The 19,904-nt window shown below is 39.9% G+C and overlaps 1 protein-coding gene across 2 annotated transcripts; it reads right to left on the bottom strand.

The window, feature by feature from the left end:
• Positions 1-9,479: 9,479 nt before the first annotated feature.
• Positions 9,480-14,074, bottom strand: LOC110940246 (probable pectinesterase/pectinesterase inhibitor 61). 2 transcript variants are annotated; one of them, XM_022181797.2, is made up of 4 exons: positions 13,959-14,074; positions 12,897-13,822; positions 10,501-10,637; positions 9,480-10,408 (listed from the first exon to the last, which is right to left on the bottom strand). In XM_022181797.2, the coding sequence occupies exons 2-4, from the start codon at positions 13,805-13,807 to the stop codon at positions 9,711-9,713; spliced, it is 1,746 nt and encodes a 581-aa protein (XP_022037489.1). In that variant the 5' UTR covers positions 13,808-13,822; positions 13,959-14,074; the 3' UTR covers positions 9,480-9,710. The 2 variants fall into 2 exon arrangements, with proteins under 2 accessions (XP_022037489.1, XP_022037490.1); XM_022181798.2 differs by having other exon boundaries at positions 12,897-13,975.
• Positions 14,075-19,904: the final 5,830 nt, after the last annotated feature.

Raw genomic sequence — 19,904 nt, 5'->3', positions numbered from 1 at the left:
TAGTTTGTTGACTCGTTGTTACATGCCTTGCAGGTCGTTAGGTACACTTGGAGCTTGCACAGGGAGGCGCGGTCGTTGTGGACATGGATCGTGGATACTTTGTTAAACATTTATGACACTTCTTACTTATTACTTATGTTGGGCTTTTACTTATATGCTTCTGCTAAACATTGAAACTATACTTATGTTTTGAACACCTTTCATATGGATTGGTTTGGTTAAATTACATTTACTATTACTATTTACGTTGTTCTATATGATTGGTGGCTTGATCCTGGTCAGTCACGCCTCCAAGCGGTGATACTCCGCGTGTGGATTTTGGGGGTGTGACAGATTGGTATCAGAGCCATTGGTTATAGAGAACTTGGTTTTAATAAGGGAAAAAGTTTTTGTTAAAACCAGACTATAACCTGTATAGTGCTCAACGATCCACAACGACGCTTCGCTCCACGTGCAAGACTCGACACCATAGGTACTACTATTCATGTTTACATTGCCTACTTGCTAGATTACATAGAACTTTGCTCGTGGTATGCTTAGATTACATTGCCTACTATTCATTATTGCTTGAGAACACTTGTGTGCTTACTCTCTTCTGTCATCGCACTGTTCGCGAACCTCTCTCACTTATGTTACATTTGCTATGAAGATCATGGATGGACGCATTAACTTGACACAAGCCCAGTTGTCGGCTCTCATTAACGAACAAGTTGTTGCGGCACTGGCAGCCGCACAAGCAGGAGGTCAACACGCTCAGCCACCTGTTTGCACTTTCAAGAATTTCATGGACTGTCGTCCTAGCACGTTCAGTGGCACGGAGGGAGCAGTGGGACTCCTCCATTGGTTTGAAAAGCTCGAGTCGGTGTTTGAGATGTGTGAATGCCCTGAGGCTCGCAGGGTGAAGTACGCCACTGGTACTCTAGAAGGAATTGCGCTGACTTGGTGGAATGCGCAAGTTCAGATATTAGGGCTGGCAGCTAACGCCACCCCTTGGAATGATTTCAAAGAGCTAATCAAACGGGAATATTGCACACGTGATGATATCCACAAGTTAGAAGTGGAGTTCTTTCATTTGAAGATGACGGGGTCGGAAATTGAGGCATATACTAAACGATTAAACGAGTTGGCCGTCCTGTGTCCGACCATGGTGGACCCTCCTATCAGGCGTATAGAGTTGTATCTCAAAGGGATAGTACCAGAAATTCAAAGTCACGTGACATCGGCCAACCTTGATAATATCCAGGATATTCAACGTCTTGCTCATCGCCTCACAGATCAGGCAGTGGTACAGAACAGACTGCCTAAACGTATCAGTGCTACCGGTACTACTACTTCCACTACTCCCAGTGATAACAAGCAGAAATGGGATGGGGATTCCAGCAAAGGTTCAGCTACAACTCAGTCTCAGGTTCAGCAGCGCAAGACTGATAACTACCAGAGCCCTGGTCAACAAACTTCGGGTAGTCAGAGACAGGGTAGATATCGAGGAAACCTTCCAAGGTGCAATACTTGCAACAAGCACCACAATGGCCAGTGCAACAAGGGTCGTTGTCAGCGGTACCTCAAGTTTGGTCATGAGGCTAAGGATTGCAGGAGCTCACGACCTGCGAATCAGAATCAACAACAACAACCACCTGCTCCACGAAACCAGCAGCAGCAATAGCAGCGAGGCAACAGGGGATGCTATCAATGTGGCGTTGAAGGCCACTTCAAACGTGACTGCCCCCAGTTAAACCAGAACCAGAACAATAACAACAACAACAATAATCAGGGCAATGGGAACAACAACGGGGGAAACAATGATGGAAACAACGGCGCTAGGGGTCGTACATTTGTGTTGGGCCAGGGTGACGCAAGGAACGATCCTAATGTGGTTATGGGTAAGTTTCTTCTCGATGACTTTTATGTTGCTGTACTATTTGATTCGGGTGCGGATACCAGTTATATGTCTCTGAAAGTTAGTAAAATGCTCAAGCGCACACCCACACTTCTGAACACTAAACATGTCGTAGAGTTAGCTAACGGTAAAAGCCTAGAGGCCACACACATAGTTCAGGGTAGTAATCTTATCCTCGCTGGTCAGACTTTCTCTATCGATCTCATTCCCATAGCTCTGGGTAGTTTCGACATCGTCATTGGAATGGGTTGGTTGTCCCAACAGCAAGCAGAGATCTTATGCAAGGAGAAGATAGTTCGTATTCCCCGTTCTGGTAAGGAACCTCTCGAAGTTCAAGGCGACAAGAGTGGTGCCGTGGTTGGCATCATCTCCTTCCTGAAGACCCAGAAATGTTTACGAAAGGGTCACACTGCCATTTTGGCACTTGTTACAGACGCATCAACGAAAGAGAAGAGATTAGAGGATATCCCAGTTGTACGTGATTTTCCTCAAGTGTTTCCTGGAGACTTACCTGGTCTACCGCCTCATCGCCAGGTCGAATTCCAGATAGAACTAGCTCCTGGAGCAGCACCCATAGCTCGCGCACCGTATCGTTTAGCTCCAACCGAACTGGAAGAACTGTCTAGGCAATTATAAGAGCTCTTAGATAAGGGTTTTATTCGTCCTAGCTCTTCGCCCTGGGGAGCTCCAGTATTATTTGTGAAGAAGAAAGACGGTACCTTCAGGATGTGCATAGATTACCGTGAACTCAACAAGGTGACTGTTAAGAATCGTTATCCTCTTCCACGTATTGACGACTTGTTCGACCAGCTGCAAGGGTCGAGCTACTACTCCAAGATTGATCTAAGGTCAGGTTACCATCAGCTGAGAGTCCGGGATGAGGACGTCTCCAAAACAGCATTCAGAACTCGCTACGGCCACTACGAGTTTCTTGTCATGCCTTTCGGGTTAACAACCGCACCGGCAGTCTTCATGGATCTTATGAACAGGGTGTGTAAGCCCTACCTGGATAAATTTGTCATAGTCTTCATCGACGACATCCTGATCTACTCTAAGAGTCAGGAGGAACACGAACAGCATTTACAACTCATCTTGGAACTTCTTCGAACGGAACAACTGTACGCCAAGTTTTCAAAATGCGACTTCTGGCTTCGTGAAGTCCACTTTCTAGGCCATGTGGTAAACAAGGATGGGACTCATGTTGATCCATCCAAGGTAGACTCGATCAGGAACTGGCCTGCACCACGTACACCAACGGAAATACGCCAATTCTTGGGTTTGGCGGGTTATTACAGACGGTTTATCAAGGATTTCTCAAAGATTGCGCAGCCGCTTACACTACTGACACAGAAAGGTGTTACTTATCGTTGGGGTAATACACAGGAAACAGCTTTCCAACACTTAAAGGATAGATTATGCAGCGCACCTATTCTTTCATTGCCAGAAGGCACAGACGATTTTGTGGTCTACTGCGACGCGTCGATTCAGGGTCTTGGTTGTGTATTGATGCAAAGGGATAAAGTCATCATCTACGCTTCGCGGCAACTTAAAGTTCATGAACGGAACTATACGACACACGATTTAGAGCTGGGAGCTGTTGTTTTCGCGCTTAAGATATGGCGACACTACCTGTACGGTACCAAGTGCACTATCTACACCGATCACAGGAGTCTTGAGCATATCCTCAAGCAGAAGGAATTGAACATGCGACAACGTCGATGGATCGAGCTACTTAACGATTACGAATGCGCCATCAAGTACCATCCAGGCAAAGCCAATGTTGTGGCTGACGCCCTCAGTCGGAAAGACACTACACCTAGGCGTGTACGAGCATTGCAGCTCACTATTCAGTCTAGTCTTCCTACACAGATACGAAATGCTCAGGTAGAAGCATTGAAACCAGAAAACGTCAGGGCTGAAGCCTTATGCGGTTCAAGGCAGCGATTGGAACAAAAGGAAGACGGCGCCTACTATGTAACGGGGCGTATTTGGGTCCCATTATATGGCGGTGTACGAGAACTTGTGATGGATGAAGCACACAAGTCTCGCTATCGGTACCTCCAGGTTCGGATAAAATGTACCACGATATCAGAACAACGTATTGGTGGCCTAGCATGAAAGCTTACATCGCAACTTACGTCAGCAAGTGTTTGACCTGCGCGAGGGTCAAGACGGAATATCAGAAACCATCAGGCCTACTTCAGCAACCAAGGATACCACAATGGAAATGGGAGGAAATTTCCATGGATTTCGTTACTGGTCTGCCTAGATCTCAACGTGGGAATGATACCATTTGGGTGATCGTGGATCGACTCACAAAGTCTGCTCACTTCTTGGCTATCAAAGAAACAGACAAATTCTCTACTTTAGCAGACGTTCACTTGAAGGAAATTGTGTCGAGACATGGGGTGCCAACCTCTATTATTTCGGATCGTGATGCACGATTCACTTCAGAACTGTGGCAAGCAATGCACAAATCTTTTGGCTCTCGATTAGACATGAGCACAGCCTATCACCCTCAGACGGATGGGCAGTCGGAGCACACTATCCAGACTCTAGAAGACATGATTCGGGCTTGTGTTATCGATTTCGGCAACAGCTGGGAAAAACATCTCCTGTTAGTGGAGTTTTCGTACAACAATAGTTACCACACCAGCATTCAAGCCGACCCATTTGAGGCATTGTACGGGCGAAAATGCCGATCACCTCTCTGTTGGGCAGAGGTGGGCGATAGTCAGATCACAGGTCCAGAACTTGTAGTTGATGCTACTGAGCGGATTGCACAGATACGACAACGAATGGCGGCAGCTCGTGACCGTCAGAAAAGCTACGCTAATAAGCGCAGGAAACCACTCGAGTTCCAGGTTGGGGATCGAGTGCTACTCAAAGTTTCGCCCTGGAAGGGTGTAGTTCGTTTTGGCAAACGGGGCAAGCTCAATCCGCGGTATGTCGGACCGTTCGAAATCATAGAAAGAATAGGCAAAGTGGCCTATAAACTAAACCTACTAGCAGAACTCGGTGCAGTTCACAACGTTTTCCACATGTCAAATCTGAAGAAGTGTCTGTCAGATGAGACCCTCATAGTTCCTTTGAAGGAACTCACTATCGACGAACAGTTACATTTCGTTAAAGAACCTGTTGAAATCACGGACCGAGATGTTAAGGTTCTCAAAAACACCAGAATACCTCTTGTTTGAGTTCGTTGGAACTCCCGTCGTGGCCCAGAGTTTACCTGGGAACGAGAAGACCAAATGGAACTCAAATATCCCCAGTTATTCCAGAACAATGCAACTACTACTGAGGCTGAAGCTACCACAGAATTTCGGGACGAAATTCCAAATCAACGGGGGAATGATGTGACACCCCAGGAAAACCAGTAATGTTTACGAAACACAACTAGCTTCCTCAGTAACCGCATGCTAAATTTCGGGACGAAATTTCTTTCAAGTTGGGGATAATGTGACAACTCGAGTTTCTAAGATTCCATCTTCGCACTATTGCACGTTAATTGTTTTGATTGTTTGTTGACATGACTTGTTTGTTTCACAACTGTACGTGTTTGTAATAAGTTAAATCGTATTGTGGTTGGTATGTTATACATGGTGGGTATTAAGCGTGTTATTTATATATGTGTGTTGTGCATTACATTTGAGTGTATATTCAGAACATGTTTATGTTAACATGATATTAACGATTAATAAAATATGGACCTTGTGCCAAACACCCCACCCGAAAACACCCTCCCCACGAAAACACCTAAGTGTTTTCGTCCCAATATGAAGCCGGCGAAAACAAGAGTGGGCTTGGCCCAAGTGACGATTAGATAAAGTTTTGTTAAAACTTTTACGCAAGAAACTATCATTCGGCAAACCCTAGAGCACCTCTCTAACTGTGACGGCAACTACAAGCCTACGGAACCTCTTTGTGCCATCAATCCGTTGGTTTTCTATCTCGGTTAGTGTTCAACTTGCATGTGATTGACTGTTTGTTGCCATTGTTAAATGTGTAATTGGAATCATGATTATGTGATGCTATGTAATGTTCGATTTCATATTGAAATTGATTTGTATGTAATGCTAGGATTTATGGTTTTCAAGTAAGCACATGAATATCAGTTGCATCGATTTTAGAAAGCCAATATCATTAATTTGGTGTGCATCATGCATGTAATCAGACTTTTAATCGGTCCAATCATGTTATTGCATTCAATAGAATTGTAATAGGTTGTCAGATCCACTATCTCGGTTCAATAGAAGTGTAACAAGTTGGTGTTTTGGTCAAATAGCAACATGGGATCAATCTACTTTTGTCGGCCATGTGTGATTATTTTAATGATGATTTCATGAATAGATCTAAGGAGTTTAGACCACTGATCATATTAGTTGATGATTGATGAGCATGTGAACAATTTGTCAAGCCCAAGAAGTTTAGTGACCCAATACATTTTCCGCCCACCAAAACGAATCGGTCCAGTAATCTTTTGAAAGCTTTAAACAATTGTCGGCCATTGTGTTTTAAATAACCTTTTGACAGCTTTAAACAATAGTCGGTCCAATAATCTTTTGTTGTTTGTTTGTTTGATAATATTTTGGCCGGCGAAACAAACAGCTCGACGAAACATATACCCCGACGAAACCGGAAGTGTTTCGTCGAAAGGGGGATCACGACGAAACAGTGTGTTTCGTCAAGAGGATAATCAAGCACAGTAAGCTCGGTAAGTTTTTGTGGATGGATAACTAGGTTAACAAGGCATAACTGGGACAGGTGATATTGATTAATTATGACTTATAAGGCATGGGTTGGTTGGCATGTTTAACCTTTATTTTGTGATGCACGGTTCGGGTTGTACATGAAAACTGTGAACTTATGTGAGCTCGAAATAACTGATAAGTGCTAAGTGTTAGTGTTGCTTGAATACACATTTATGATTATGACTTATATGCGAACAATATGGATGCCAACTGATATGTTATGTATGTATGATACTACAAGCTTCGATTGAATTGTTATGCTACGTGAACTCTCATTACAACTTGTATAATGATGTGTGATTACGTGAACGCTACTGGTATAATGTGAATATGGAATACATGATTCATGTGTACACGAAACTGATTTAATCTTTGGTAACCACAGTAAGGTTTGGTTGACCAACTGGAGACTGATTTAGTAACTTAACAAACCGAGCAAACCAAGGTGAGTTCACACTCTTACCAAGGCATGGGATTCCCGGGGTTGGGAATGGGATTGAATGGTTACTTGTACTTACATTGTTATTGGGAATTATGAATCATGCTAGACTAGTGATACAACTACTACTCTTCGCACACATGCCTGGAATGGCCGCGATACTAATACGAATCTTCACACACATGCCTGGAATGGCCGCGATACTAATACTAAACTTCGCAAACATGCCTGGAGGGCCGCGATACAAATATAACTAGTCTACAATACATGGGAAACCCCCACTAATCTTCGCAAACATGCCTGGAGGGCCGCGATGCAAATAAAGACGAAACATGGTTTATAAAACGATACATGAAACGAATACTATAACTAAACTACCAAATGTGAACTCGCTCAACTAGTTTGTTGACTCGTTGTTACATGCCTTGCAGGTCGTTAGGTACACTTGGAGCTTGCACAGGGAGGCGCGGTCGTTGTGGACATGGATCGTGGATACTTTGTTAAACATTTATGACACTTCTTTCTTATTACTTATGTTGGGCTTTTACTTATATGCTTCCGCTAAACATTGAAACTATACTTATGTTTTGAACACCTTTCATATGGATTGGTTTGGTTAAATTACATTTACTATTACTATTTACGTTGTTCTATATGATTGGTGGCTTGATCCTGGTCAGTCACGCCTCCAAGCGGTGATACTCCCCGTGTGGATTTTGGGGGTGTGACAAGTAGCGGTATAGAGTGTCAGTGACGAACAAAACTGATACTGTTTGAACAACATCGATACCACGTCGATTTCAACTGAACATCGGTATCGGTATTTGTAATTTTGAAACCTTTGTCAACATTCATTTTTTAAAGTTTTTGATCGATGTAAAATATATATCTATATCTTTAGGGTATATCATGACTTTATTTTTTTGGGTTTCGATCGCTATACAAAATGCCAATTGCGATACTAATACCTTATGAATTCAACCGATACCGACTTTCCGCCGCAACGCGCGGGGAAAGTCCACTAGTTGTTTATTAAAACAACGCTTGGTAAAAAAACAAGGTGGTTTATTTATTTATTTTTGGTTCAACAAGGTAAGGGTTAACCATTAAGTTTTGATTTTCATTCGGGTTAAATGAGTATGGGTTTTATTGTGGTTTGAATTGAAGATGAGTCTAAATTCTATAGGAACGTGTAATGATCTAATAGAGCTAGTGTTTGCTTAAGATTACAGCCGAATTAATGGTGGTGCGAATTTTTATTACCAAAGGGCGAGTCCCGGACAAAGGACTAGTCGGATACAAGGTTGCAAGAATGTTCGAATTGGGAAGAAGCCGAAAAACACAGCTAGAGATCAAGATGAGTTCCAAGATAATCGAGGCAAAGAAATCGTTTCTGGAGTTGAAGACTTGTCATATTCGAGTTCGAAATTCTGGGGGTGATTGTTGGGAACACGAACAATGAAACCAACTTGGCGTGCAAGGCTCTAGGAGGGTTTTTAGGAGTGGATAATTATAGATTATTAAATGTGATTATGATTTAATAGTTAGTTATAATTATCATGTCCAAGTTATTTGATTAGATAATTATCTAGCATCCTAAACAAGTTAGGTTTAGATGTCTTTATGATAATTATGTGAACAATCCTAGTTATAGCCTAACGCATTTGGTTAGCTATATATACCGCGTATTAGGTAAGGATTTGTAAGATTCAAGTTTTTGTATCGTTTTCTTGATCTAATAATATTGTGGGAGTTAGCCATACATATTTATGTTCATTTGATGTTCGTTTGGGACTTGAGATTATATGTTCAAGCTAGGTTATTAAAGATAGGACTTGTGATATTAAACAACTTTAACACCCCAGTTTTTTGAAAGATAAAGCTACGATGTAAATTAATCTAAACTATTTGGAAGCGCTTCTGCACTTGTGTTCTAAAGACGAAAAAGCTTGGGATCAATTCATGAAAGTGAAAATTTTCTGAGTGTTTGTCACTATTCGTAGGTAGTTGACTCGTTGAGTGTAAGGAGAGATGATTTGTATAAGCAACATGTAATGTACAAAGAACAAGGTTTATATAGGGAGAGACGATATCTCAGAAGATCTTAGTTAAGTGAGACATACAAGTAATATACATAAAAGTGGAGGCTCGAGTGTTTTTATCTTAGCGGATCGAACATCATAAACTATATCATCAACTTATAATCTAAACTCGTTTGTAGGAAACATGAGACAAATGACAATGGTAACAATTTGATATTTGTAAATTGTAAGATGGTGTCAAGTCAAGTAGAAAACTTATTGATTAACCTTTTAATTTACCATTTCAAGGTAATCCTTTTATATAATTATACATGAAATTAAAATTCGTTTTTAAACAACAATATGAAAAATGTTAATAAACTAATTTCCGTTTGGAAAATAATAAAATTGAAATAAATGACACCGACAATATTTAAATCATAAGGGTACAATTTCATTAATCATTCCCATACGTTGCCAATCTAGCACCAACAACATACCTTTATGGTGTCACCTTCTTTTTGGTTATTCAATTTTTTTGACAAAAAGATATTAGCAAATAACTATAACGTGTATAACCCAATCAAACAATTTATATCACCCTACTCCGATAGACCTGCCAAGAAGGCAACTCCGGTAGAAGGCAACCATGACGTCCCGTATATAAACTTAGCCACCGTAAATCGGCTAGCCTCTATAGCCGAAGTAATCACCCGATAGCCTGGCCATTTGACCCGTCTTCCAACCCCCCCACCTGGCCCGTAATTCATATATTCACCATAGTATAATGTATCAAGCGCAAACGACCCGTCCCATTCTAGCCACCCCTTGGGGTCGATGTGGTCACCCATGTATGACATTAAGTACACAGTCCGCGAGTACATTTTCCAAGGTCGGCCAAGAAACGTTTGGAAACTCCCATTTGAAGCTACTAGATCGGGTTGTGCTAGAAGTTTGCAAGAGTGAATAGAGATCCCCGTGTTTTGATTGGGGTCTTTTCGGTTTTGAGCCGTGATGGTAATCTTTTGGCGGTCCATCGGTTTTCGTGCATAAATGTTACAATTTTGGAGGACAACCGCGGCGTTACCAAAAATGAAATCTACTGTTCCGTATATGTCACACTCGCGATAGAACTGACGTTGCGAGTGCACGTATAACGAGTCCTGGTATCCAATAATACTGCACCGGTAAACCACCGAGTGGTCTGCACCTATTCTAAGTGCAACCGCTTGGTGTTTTGCCGGTCCAGCATAATTCTCAAAAGTGATGTCACGCGCCATGAACCCTGCTCCTGTGGCGGCTGCAATTGCAAAGCATAAAAACATAGCACATGGAATGAGTAATGTGAAAATGACAATTGAGGACATGGGTTACGAGTGGTGAGGTGTTTACCAAAAGAAGCGGTGTGGAATGTGGTCACATGGTCAGCCACACTAATTCCTCCTGTAATGACCGTTTTGCCCTTCCCGTCACCTATAAACATCAAATTTGTCTTCTTCCTACCCACCTTCAAATTATCCTCTTCGTACCTGCAAAATTACAATCCCGAAAACCATTTTACTATTATTGTGAAAATTACGTTTTATTATTCTTTTCTAATAATATAAACTATTACAAGTTGGATGAAAGATTTAATATTAATATTCCTGTTGTTGTTGACGTGAAGAATAAGTGAAATAATATACATAACATTTGTCAACATCGTTAAAATCTAGAATAGGTGACGAAAAAAAGTAAATAAATAACTTTTTCGATAAACAATAATTTGCATTACGACTTCAAAATGGGATTGATTGTTTAGGAAAAGCATGATCATATTATAACACCCCACCAAACTTGTTTATTTGACACTACGCTACCTTTTTCTTATAGTAAATCAAAAATCCTTACATTTATATATTAAAAATGATTTAATATACATCCATGTTATCTTATGGCAAAAAAAGAAAAAAACTTGAATGAGAAACTGGACATGCAACATTTGGGAAGGGCAATAGAGAGACACAACATGTTAGTATTTTGTTAACCTGTCTCTATACACCACGGAGTTGTAAAACATATAATTATTAAATTTAATTTGATGTCTCATAATTATGCTTAACTAATTTATAATTTAGTTCTTACAATTCTAAGTTAACTAAACGAGAAATTTTATACGGTTGCGATTAGATCTGCTATATTATACGGAACCGATTGTTGGGTCATCAAGAAAAGATCGACTCGTAAGCTAGAGGTAGCAGAGATGAGGATGCTTAGGAGGAGGACAAGATAAGAAATGAGGTTTCTAGGGATTGATTAAGGGTAGCTAGTATATCGAATAGGATCTTAGTTTTTTTAAATGTTTTATGTGTGTTATCGCTTGCATGTGTATCTTTATAAAGTGTTATCTGCCTATGTGTGTTTTATTTGATTGTTGTGTCTAGATATGGTTTTGGAACTAGGGGTTTTACTGGAAGCGGTCTTTTTATCCATTGAGATGGAGGTAAGATTGCTTAGATCTCACCATCCCCAGACCCCACTAATAATTCACCTATATGCGGGATGATATTGGATATGGTGGTTGTTGTAATTTTAAGTTGACTTAAGATCAAATTCCACAAAATTCCAATAAGATTCCAATATACAAGAAGAAACCTACAAACTGTACGAGTAATGAATATCATATACCAATTGATGTAAATTAGAGACTAGAATAAAATATAGATCTAAAAATGCCAAAACTGCAAAACCCATTCATCATATTCATTAACAAATAAAACTATATATATGTCGTGTAGGGATAAGCTCGGTGCTGATACCGAAAATACCGAAAATACTCGATATGGTACAAGTATTTAAAGTTAAAAAACAGTAAATATCAGTGCTGAACCGGTATCAAAAACATCAAAAGTTAATACTGAAATTATTTCGATTTAACAAATTTGGTACCCCATTTGCTCATGGGGTGTGGAGGGGCTTAGGTTAGGGCATTGCTCGACACGTGGTGAGGGTGAGATCCACAAGGTAATACTAAAAAACTAGGGGTCTGGGGTAACGTGCAATGGCGGACCCAGGATTTTATTTCAATGGGGTCCATTTTCGGGTCGGTCCTTGTTCGGGTCGAGTTAAAGTGAGGTTTGAACTAGATTTTTTAAAAAAATAAGAAAAATGGGCTTATCAAGGATTGAACCGATGACCCTTGGTGAAAAAAGAGGAAGATTTACCATCACACCAGCTTTCTTTTTATTTCTATGGTGTCCACCTAATTGTATTTATGGGGTCCATATACAATTTAATATACCGAATCTACTATTTTTTTTTTAAAAGATTGGGGTCCGGGGACCCCGGTGGCACCAATGTGGGTCCGCCCCTGATAACGTGGCTTAGCTTTGCGTGGCCAGCCATGTGGAATTTTTTTTTTTTTTTGGTTTGGCAACGGCTACCCCAATGGTTAGATCGAACCAGCCAACCAAAGCCAATCATGTCACCCAACCCCCTGCCCTACGCCAAGCCCAATCCCCACACCAAAAGAACAACGCCATGCCTAACGCTTGCCTGGGATGAAATAGCCGGCGTTAAACCCAAACCTCCGTCCCAACCCACGCCCCACGCCCCACGCCCCCATAGTCTAATGTCACGAGTTCACTGCTAACCTTATATTGATTATATAAACAATATTATTCAACTATTTTTGTTTTGTTATTTTAATATTGTGAAGGACTTTTACTTGTGTACTTATTACTGTCGACCAAAAGGTTATTAAGAAAAAGTGTCAGAAAGAAGTTATAGAAAATGTTTGTCTTTTTTACCTTCCTGCCTTAACGTAGATTATGAACCGGCGACTGCTCTTCTCAGGTGCCTTTTTGATTGCCTCTTTGATAGTCCTGCACGTGCCATTGCCGTCTTTCGAAACCACTATGTCAGCCTGAATTACGGCCGCCGGCATCTGCATCAACCTTCTCTCCTTCTTACTCATCCACTCTGGAAACTCCCCCATTAACCTCCTCCTCCGGTTCTCCACCGGAACCCCATCCAAATCCCCTGCCGACGAGTATATCGCTAAGCTGTTACTCACCAGTTCCGACAGGTCCTTCAGCTTCTCCTGCATCAGTTTCTTCACCTCTCCTTCTTCCGATTCCGATAACCCCTCCGTACATGTGTCTTGATTCGTGAGTGACGCGCTCAGCCACGTAATCACGTCTTCAGAATTTCCCACGCGCTGCCCACCCACGGTGGAAAGCGATTGCTGGAGCTGGTCCACGGATTCTTCCATTAGTTCCAAGCAATCGTTGTACGCCGACCGTACACGTGTACTCATCTCCATGTTGTTAAAATCAGTAGAAGTATACAACGCCTTTCCCACGTGCCGGAGCGACATGTTCACCGAAATAGGAACCAGGTCTTTATCCGTGGCGCTCAGTGAACCCGGGAAATCCAGAAACGAGTTCACGCACAGGTCGTGGTAGAGTGTACGGCTGCACACCCGCGAAATGGCTTTTGTCGGTTTCGGTCGGATCATTGAACCAGATCCGCCGGACGACTTTGGTCGGAGTGTTACTGCTAGTGCCACCGACACCGCCGATGCCACAATGAGGATGATTCCGATGATGAGGAGGAGTTTTAGCTTCGATTTTGATTTTGTGGGTGGTTTGTTAGCCGCTTCTTCTAATGGTTCGGGTTCGGATTGTGATTTTGGTTCAAGCCTCCCGTAATTCATCATTGTTAGAGAGAGAATCTGAACAATTGGATAGAATACACAAGAATAAGAATGAATAGATTATGTTTGATGAGGGAGTTCAAATTGTGTTGTTATTTGTGTATATAAAATAAAATAAATAAAAAGTTAAAAAAAAAAAAAAAAAAAAACCTACGTAGGGGATTATTGTGTGCTGACTGGTTTACTTGGACCGCACAACCTGTATTCTGGCTAGGGAAATTATTTGGGATGGCAATGATATGGTTATTAGTGGGAAAAACATGTGAAAAATCATTTATGGGTGTTGAAAGATTTAATTAATACTTGACGAGTGACCGATGGAAATCAGGCCGGCTCTGAAAATTCATGTACCCTGTTCCAAAACATGTGTCCTTAAGCCTAAATGAAATTGGGTATTGAGCTCAATAAAGGTCTAAACCTAATGTCAATAGATTAATAACTAATCCAAAGCATGAGAATAGTTTTGCAGGTGGGCCTATGCTAGCGTTTTTATAGGTATACCCTATTAAAAATAAAATTTTTACGTATACATATCGGGTTTTTTCTAAAAATAGCGTGTCCTCCGATAAATCGGGTACTGGCCGATGGTCCTTCCTGCCCGCCCCCGGGCCGGCCCTGATGGACATGTACCATGTCTCACGATTTAATACCCTATGTAATCCAGAAAATATATGATATATAATTTACAACTTTTAATTAGGGGTGCAAGCGAGTCGAGCCGAGCTCGAGCTCGGCTCGATTCGAGCTTTGTTTTCAAAGCTCGAGCTCGGCTCGTTTGTATTTTCTCAAGCTTGAGCTCGGCTCGGGCTCGGCTCGTTTATTATCTATTAATTATTATATTAAATAAAATAATATAAATAATAGACTTTTTAGGCTCGCGGGCTCGATAAGTGAAGCTCGGGCTCGTTTAATAAATAAGCTTATTTTTAGGTTCGAGGTCGGCTTGGAAACAAGTTTAAATAAGCTCGGCTCGACTCGGCTCATTTACACTAAGGCTCGATAAGGCTCGACGAGCCTAACGAGCTTCACATGCAAGGCTCAAGCTCGGGCTCGATAAACAAACGAGCTTTGTTTTGAGGCTCAAGCTCGGCTCGAGCTCGATAAGGCTCGGCTCGTTTCGAGCTTTTTCTCGAGCCGATCTCGAGTAGCTCGCGAGCCGCTCAGCTCGTTTGCACCCCTACTTTTAATCCTTAAGTTAAATTTAATATTAAATATTCATAATAGATATCATCCCCATTTCTTGATTCAAAACCTTAATTTGGTTGACCTCAAAGTTTAATGATGGTGGTCTTTTTGATTATGTAAAGCGCGTGATACTTTTTCTCCAAACATCTTTGCTTGCTGGTGTTGGTGTCTTCCAAATGATAAAAAGGTTCTCTTTTAATGGTTTGCTTTTCCAAATACATAATAAATCATTTTGATTTTGTATAATATTTTCCTTACACAATAAGAAAAGATATAACACATATAAATATAAATTTAGAAGATTTATTTGTGAATCAATTTATCTTTAAAAATTGATTCATGTCCTCTTAATATGAGCATAATTTCGTATATCTTTCTTTCTTGATTTATATAGGATACTATATATTATTTTTAATTTTCAATACATATATATTATATATGAGCATAATTTCGTATATCTTTCTTTCTTGAATTATATAGGATACTATATATTATTTTTTATTTTTTATCTTCAATACATATATGTATGAAACTACACATAAAACATAAAATATTAAACTACACATAAAACAAAATAAAAAAAAAGGTTTAAATCTTAAAATCATAAAGCCTAACTAACTATTTGAGTTACATTTACATAAAAATAATAAAAAAAGGTTTAAACCTTAAAATCATAAAGCCTAACTAACTATTTGAGTAGCATTTCTTTTATGAATAAAACTAGAATATTTAACCTTTTAATCAATCAAACAATTAGGATTCGAACTCTTTTATAAAGTTATATTACATAAAAAATACACACACAACTTAGGTACTACCTTTGGGAACCACTAGCTTGGGAAAGTGCATATGATAAGAAAGCTTCCGAATTTGATTCGATGCTTAAAGACTTGGCACCAAAAGGCAATATCTTCGGTTTTTTAATACTTGATTTGATGACTCTCCACACAGCTATAATTAAAATATTATTTATTTTTTCCATAGATATTACTCTTAAATAATTTAAGGGGCAAGTTAATTGAGAACTTTGAAAAGACAGGGAACAATGAAATACGTCTCCACTCTCAATTAAGATGATCTAATAGCTTCTGACTAAACTACAATTCACATTTGATTTAGAGTAAATTGCCATTTTAATTCATGAGGTTTGATAAAAATTGTCATTTTAGTCTAAATAGTTTTTTTTATCATTTTAGTTCAAATAGTTTTGTTTTCTTCCATTTTAGTCCTTGACTTTTTATCATTTTTTGTCATTTTCATCCAACCCACTAACTACATTCAAAAAATTTAGTTAACTTAGGTGAATTTTGGCTAAACCACATTTTTCTTTCTATTTTTTTTTTTTTTTTGCAGGTGTGATGATATGTGGATGGTGTTGTGCCGGTTTACAGTGAAGATGATGGCGGTAGTTGTTGGTTTTACGATGATAGCGGCGGTGTTGGTTGATGACGTGGGTGGCGGAAAAGTGATCGGTGGTGGTGGGGTGGGTGGTGATGGTGGTGGGGTGGGTGGGTGGGTGGTGGCGACGATAGAAGGTTGTGATGGGGTGAGTGGTGGGAGGTAGTGGTGGTGGTTGATGAAAATGTCAAGAAATGACAAAAGTCAGAGACTAAAATGGCAGAAAACAAAACTATTTGAGCTAAAATGGTAAACAAAAAACTATTTGGACTAAAATGACAAATTTAGTCAAACCTCAAATACTAAAATGATAATTTACTCTTTGATTTAAGGTTTGAGAAGAATAAAGCAATAGCAGTATTATTTGCTTTGCTTTGGGCACACATATAAAACCCATTTTGATTCTCTTTGTGGAAATTTTTGGTTTATTTGTGATATTGGATTTTGTAAAAAATCTCCTTTCTATTAATTTCTTTATAGAAGACATTTTACCATTAGCAAATGGTAGTTGTTTTCTCTCATCAAATCTTTTGCTTCATCTTATACTTTTTTTTTCTTTTTTTCTTTTTTTGCATCAGCCTTTTGCCGTTTTTGGCTTTTTATCAAGTTTCACTTGGTATGTTTTAGGGGGTATTTGGGATTGCGTTTTCAACCTGATTATTTGATTATTGTGTTTTGAAATCGCAAAAAATCTATTTTGAGTGTTTGGTAAAAAATTAATAAAAAGTGATTTTTTACGTTTTGTAGAGTTCAAAACGTGATAATCCATAAGTAGGTCACCCCTTGCTGCAGGAAAACGTGATAATCCAAAAACTGATTTTTTACGTTTTCACTTATTTATTTTTTTGAAATATATATACTTGCCAAACACTCAAATAGTTGATTATCTGATTATTGCGATATCAAACAACATAATCAAATCCAAACAATGTTGATTATCTGATTATTGTGATATCAAACAACATAATCAAATCCAAACACTATCTTTCTGCAGCACGTTTTGTTACAGCTAATTATCTGATTCTGATTATTCAAAACGCATAATCTATTTTCAAAACTCAACCCCAAACACCCCCTTAATGTCACTTCTTTGTTGCAGAAGTTGAATCGTATTCAATATTTCCTTTGATTAGCATATCTAGTACATTTTTGCCATGTCAACTGTCACCTCGTCCGAACAAGCTCACATCCGCTAGTTTGACTAGCATATCCTATAAACCAAAAATAGCCCAGAGACCATGTAAAAAAAACTTAAACCACCCACAAATAATTCAACTTTAGTGTGCATTTCCTTAACCTTTCTGCTTGATATGTTAACATTTCTTTAAAAAAGTATAATTTGTTGGGCATGCGAGTAGAATGAACACATGGGCTTGTTTATTTACGAAAAGTCGTGCTTTTTATGTACTTGCTATTGGGCCTTGCTAGATTCTTTCAATCCGTACATGCACGAAGCCTGCAATGGCTTGATATCCGATTAAATGGGCCATGGGATAACTGGGCCGCCCCACTTAATAGCAAAGCCTGTGTAAACCAGGTATACAAATACAACTGTACCTCAAAGTGATACACCAGAGAAAGTTTTAGAAAACTCGATATTTTAAATTTTAGAATTAATAAATGTGATTGTTACTTTTTTTTATGTAATCTATGCGTTCAGTGGCGACACTTTAGTTGGTGTAGCCCGCGGCCTGCTATGCGACAGGTTAATCATATGAAAACGTGTGTTTTGGCGTATCCGATCTAAAGCATTGCGGTTACAAAAGAAATGGAATCGAAACCTAGTTGGTTCGTTTAGTGAGCGTTTCACCTAACCACTACACGACCCTTACCTTTACATCAAGACTTACCGGCGTCAAAACGTACAATAGCTAAAATGAAAACGTATTATATTTGACCCGACTCGAATCTGAATACAGTTTACGTCAAAATTTAGACCAACAAAAAAACGTACACAAAAAGAAGCATGAAAACGCATTATATATGACCAGAGTCATTTAACAAAAATCATGTCGAAACGTGAATTTATATTGTTTATGTTGAAACGTGAATTTATACCGAAATGCCAAAAACGTAGACCAGCTAAAACGTAAATAAAATAAAGGGTTAATGGATTTAAACACCCCCAATTATTGCCATTTGGTCGCTGGCACTCTCAACTTTGACTTTGGCTCACACCACTCCCAACTTAACACTTGGGTTGCTGTGTCACCCCGTCATTAAATAAACACTAACTGGGTTAGTTCTTTTTGCTGACGTGGCCATTTTATCCCACGTGGCATGCTGACATGGCATGTTTTTATGTTTTTATGAGGTGAACATCTTCAGCTACATTTACAAAAGAAAACAAATATTATTTATCTGAAAAACTGAACATCTTCGCTACATAACTCTCCCCAACTTCAGATCCAAAGTCATTCAGATCCAAACAACTGCAAACCCTAATCTCCTCCATAACTCTCCCCAACTTCTCCACTCGATTTCGCCGCCACCCACTCCACCACCGTCACTATCTTCTCCTCCCAAACCCTCCAACCCAAATCCACCATCTCCGCCTTCAAAGACACCGCCACCTCCGCCTGCTTCTGCTCCGACGGCCTCCTCCTTGCCGTCAGCTCTTTCTCCGGCCGACCACCACCACCAGATTCAAAAGCCCGGTCAATATAGAAAAATAACAGATTCAAACCTGTATGAAAGATTGAAATTTGTGTAACACCATAGATTGGCGTTTTCCCTTTCAAAAAGCCCTAAATCGGAGAAGCTAAGGTTCCGGCGAGATCGGAGGAACTAAGGTTCCGGCGGCCGGATTCGCTGTCGTGGTTGACCTTGTTGAGTCCATTATCACTATTTCGGAGAAGCTTGTGAAGGTGATTAAGAGATGCAACTCGGAGCCTTCTTTATTTAACCTTGATGTTACGATTACTGGTCTGGGCGATCATCACGGACTGATTGTACAGCGTCGGACTTATTCTCCGGCCAAAATTCAGATCTGGGGGCTACTATGGTTGAGGGTGGGTGGCTGTAGGAAGTAGGTGGTAGGTTGTTGTAGGTGGGGATGGTGGTGGTGGTGGTGGTGGATGTTAGCAGGTGAGGAAGTGGTGGCGGTGATGGCTGATGGTGGCAGTTGTTGGTGGAGAGAGGGGGAGGGAGATGGAGATGTACAGAGATGTGGGCTCTGCATATATAAATACACATATTATATATATATATATATATATATATATATATATTGTTAAATATAATAATTATTATATAGATTTCTTTAAAAAAAATAATTGGCCACATCAGATTTAAATGACACATCATACATGCCACATCAGATTAAATTGACACGTAGGCTAATTTTCCAAACCAGGTTAGTGATTATTTAACGAGGGGGTGCCATGACAAACAATGTGTTAAGTTGGGAGTGGTGTGAGCCAAAGTCAAAGTTGAGAGTGACAGCGGCCAAATGGCAATAGTTGGGGGTGTTTAAATCCATTAACCCTAAAATAAACATGAAAAGTATTATATCTGA

Source organism: Helianthus annuus, chromosome 5 (genome assembly GCF_002127325.2).
Source record: "Helianthus annuus cultivar XRQ/B chromosome 5, HanXRQr2.0-SUNRISE, whole genome shotgun sequence".
Classification (NCBI taxonomy): Eukaryota; Viridiplantae; Streptophyta; class Magnoliopsida; order Asterales; family Asteraceae; genus Helianthus; species Helianthus annuus.
Note: the sequence above shows the minus strand (reverse complement) of the source record. Positions and strands in the feature narration are given on the sequence as shown.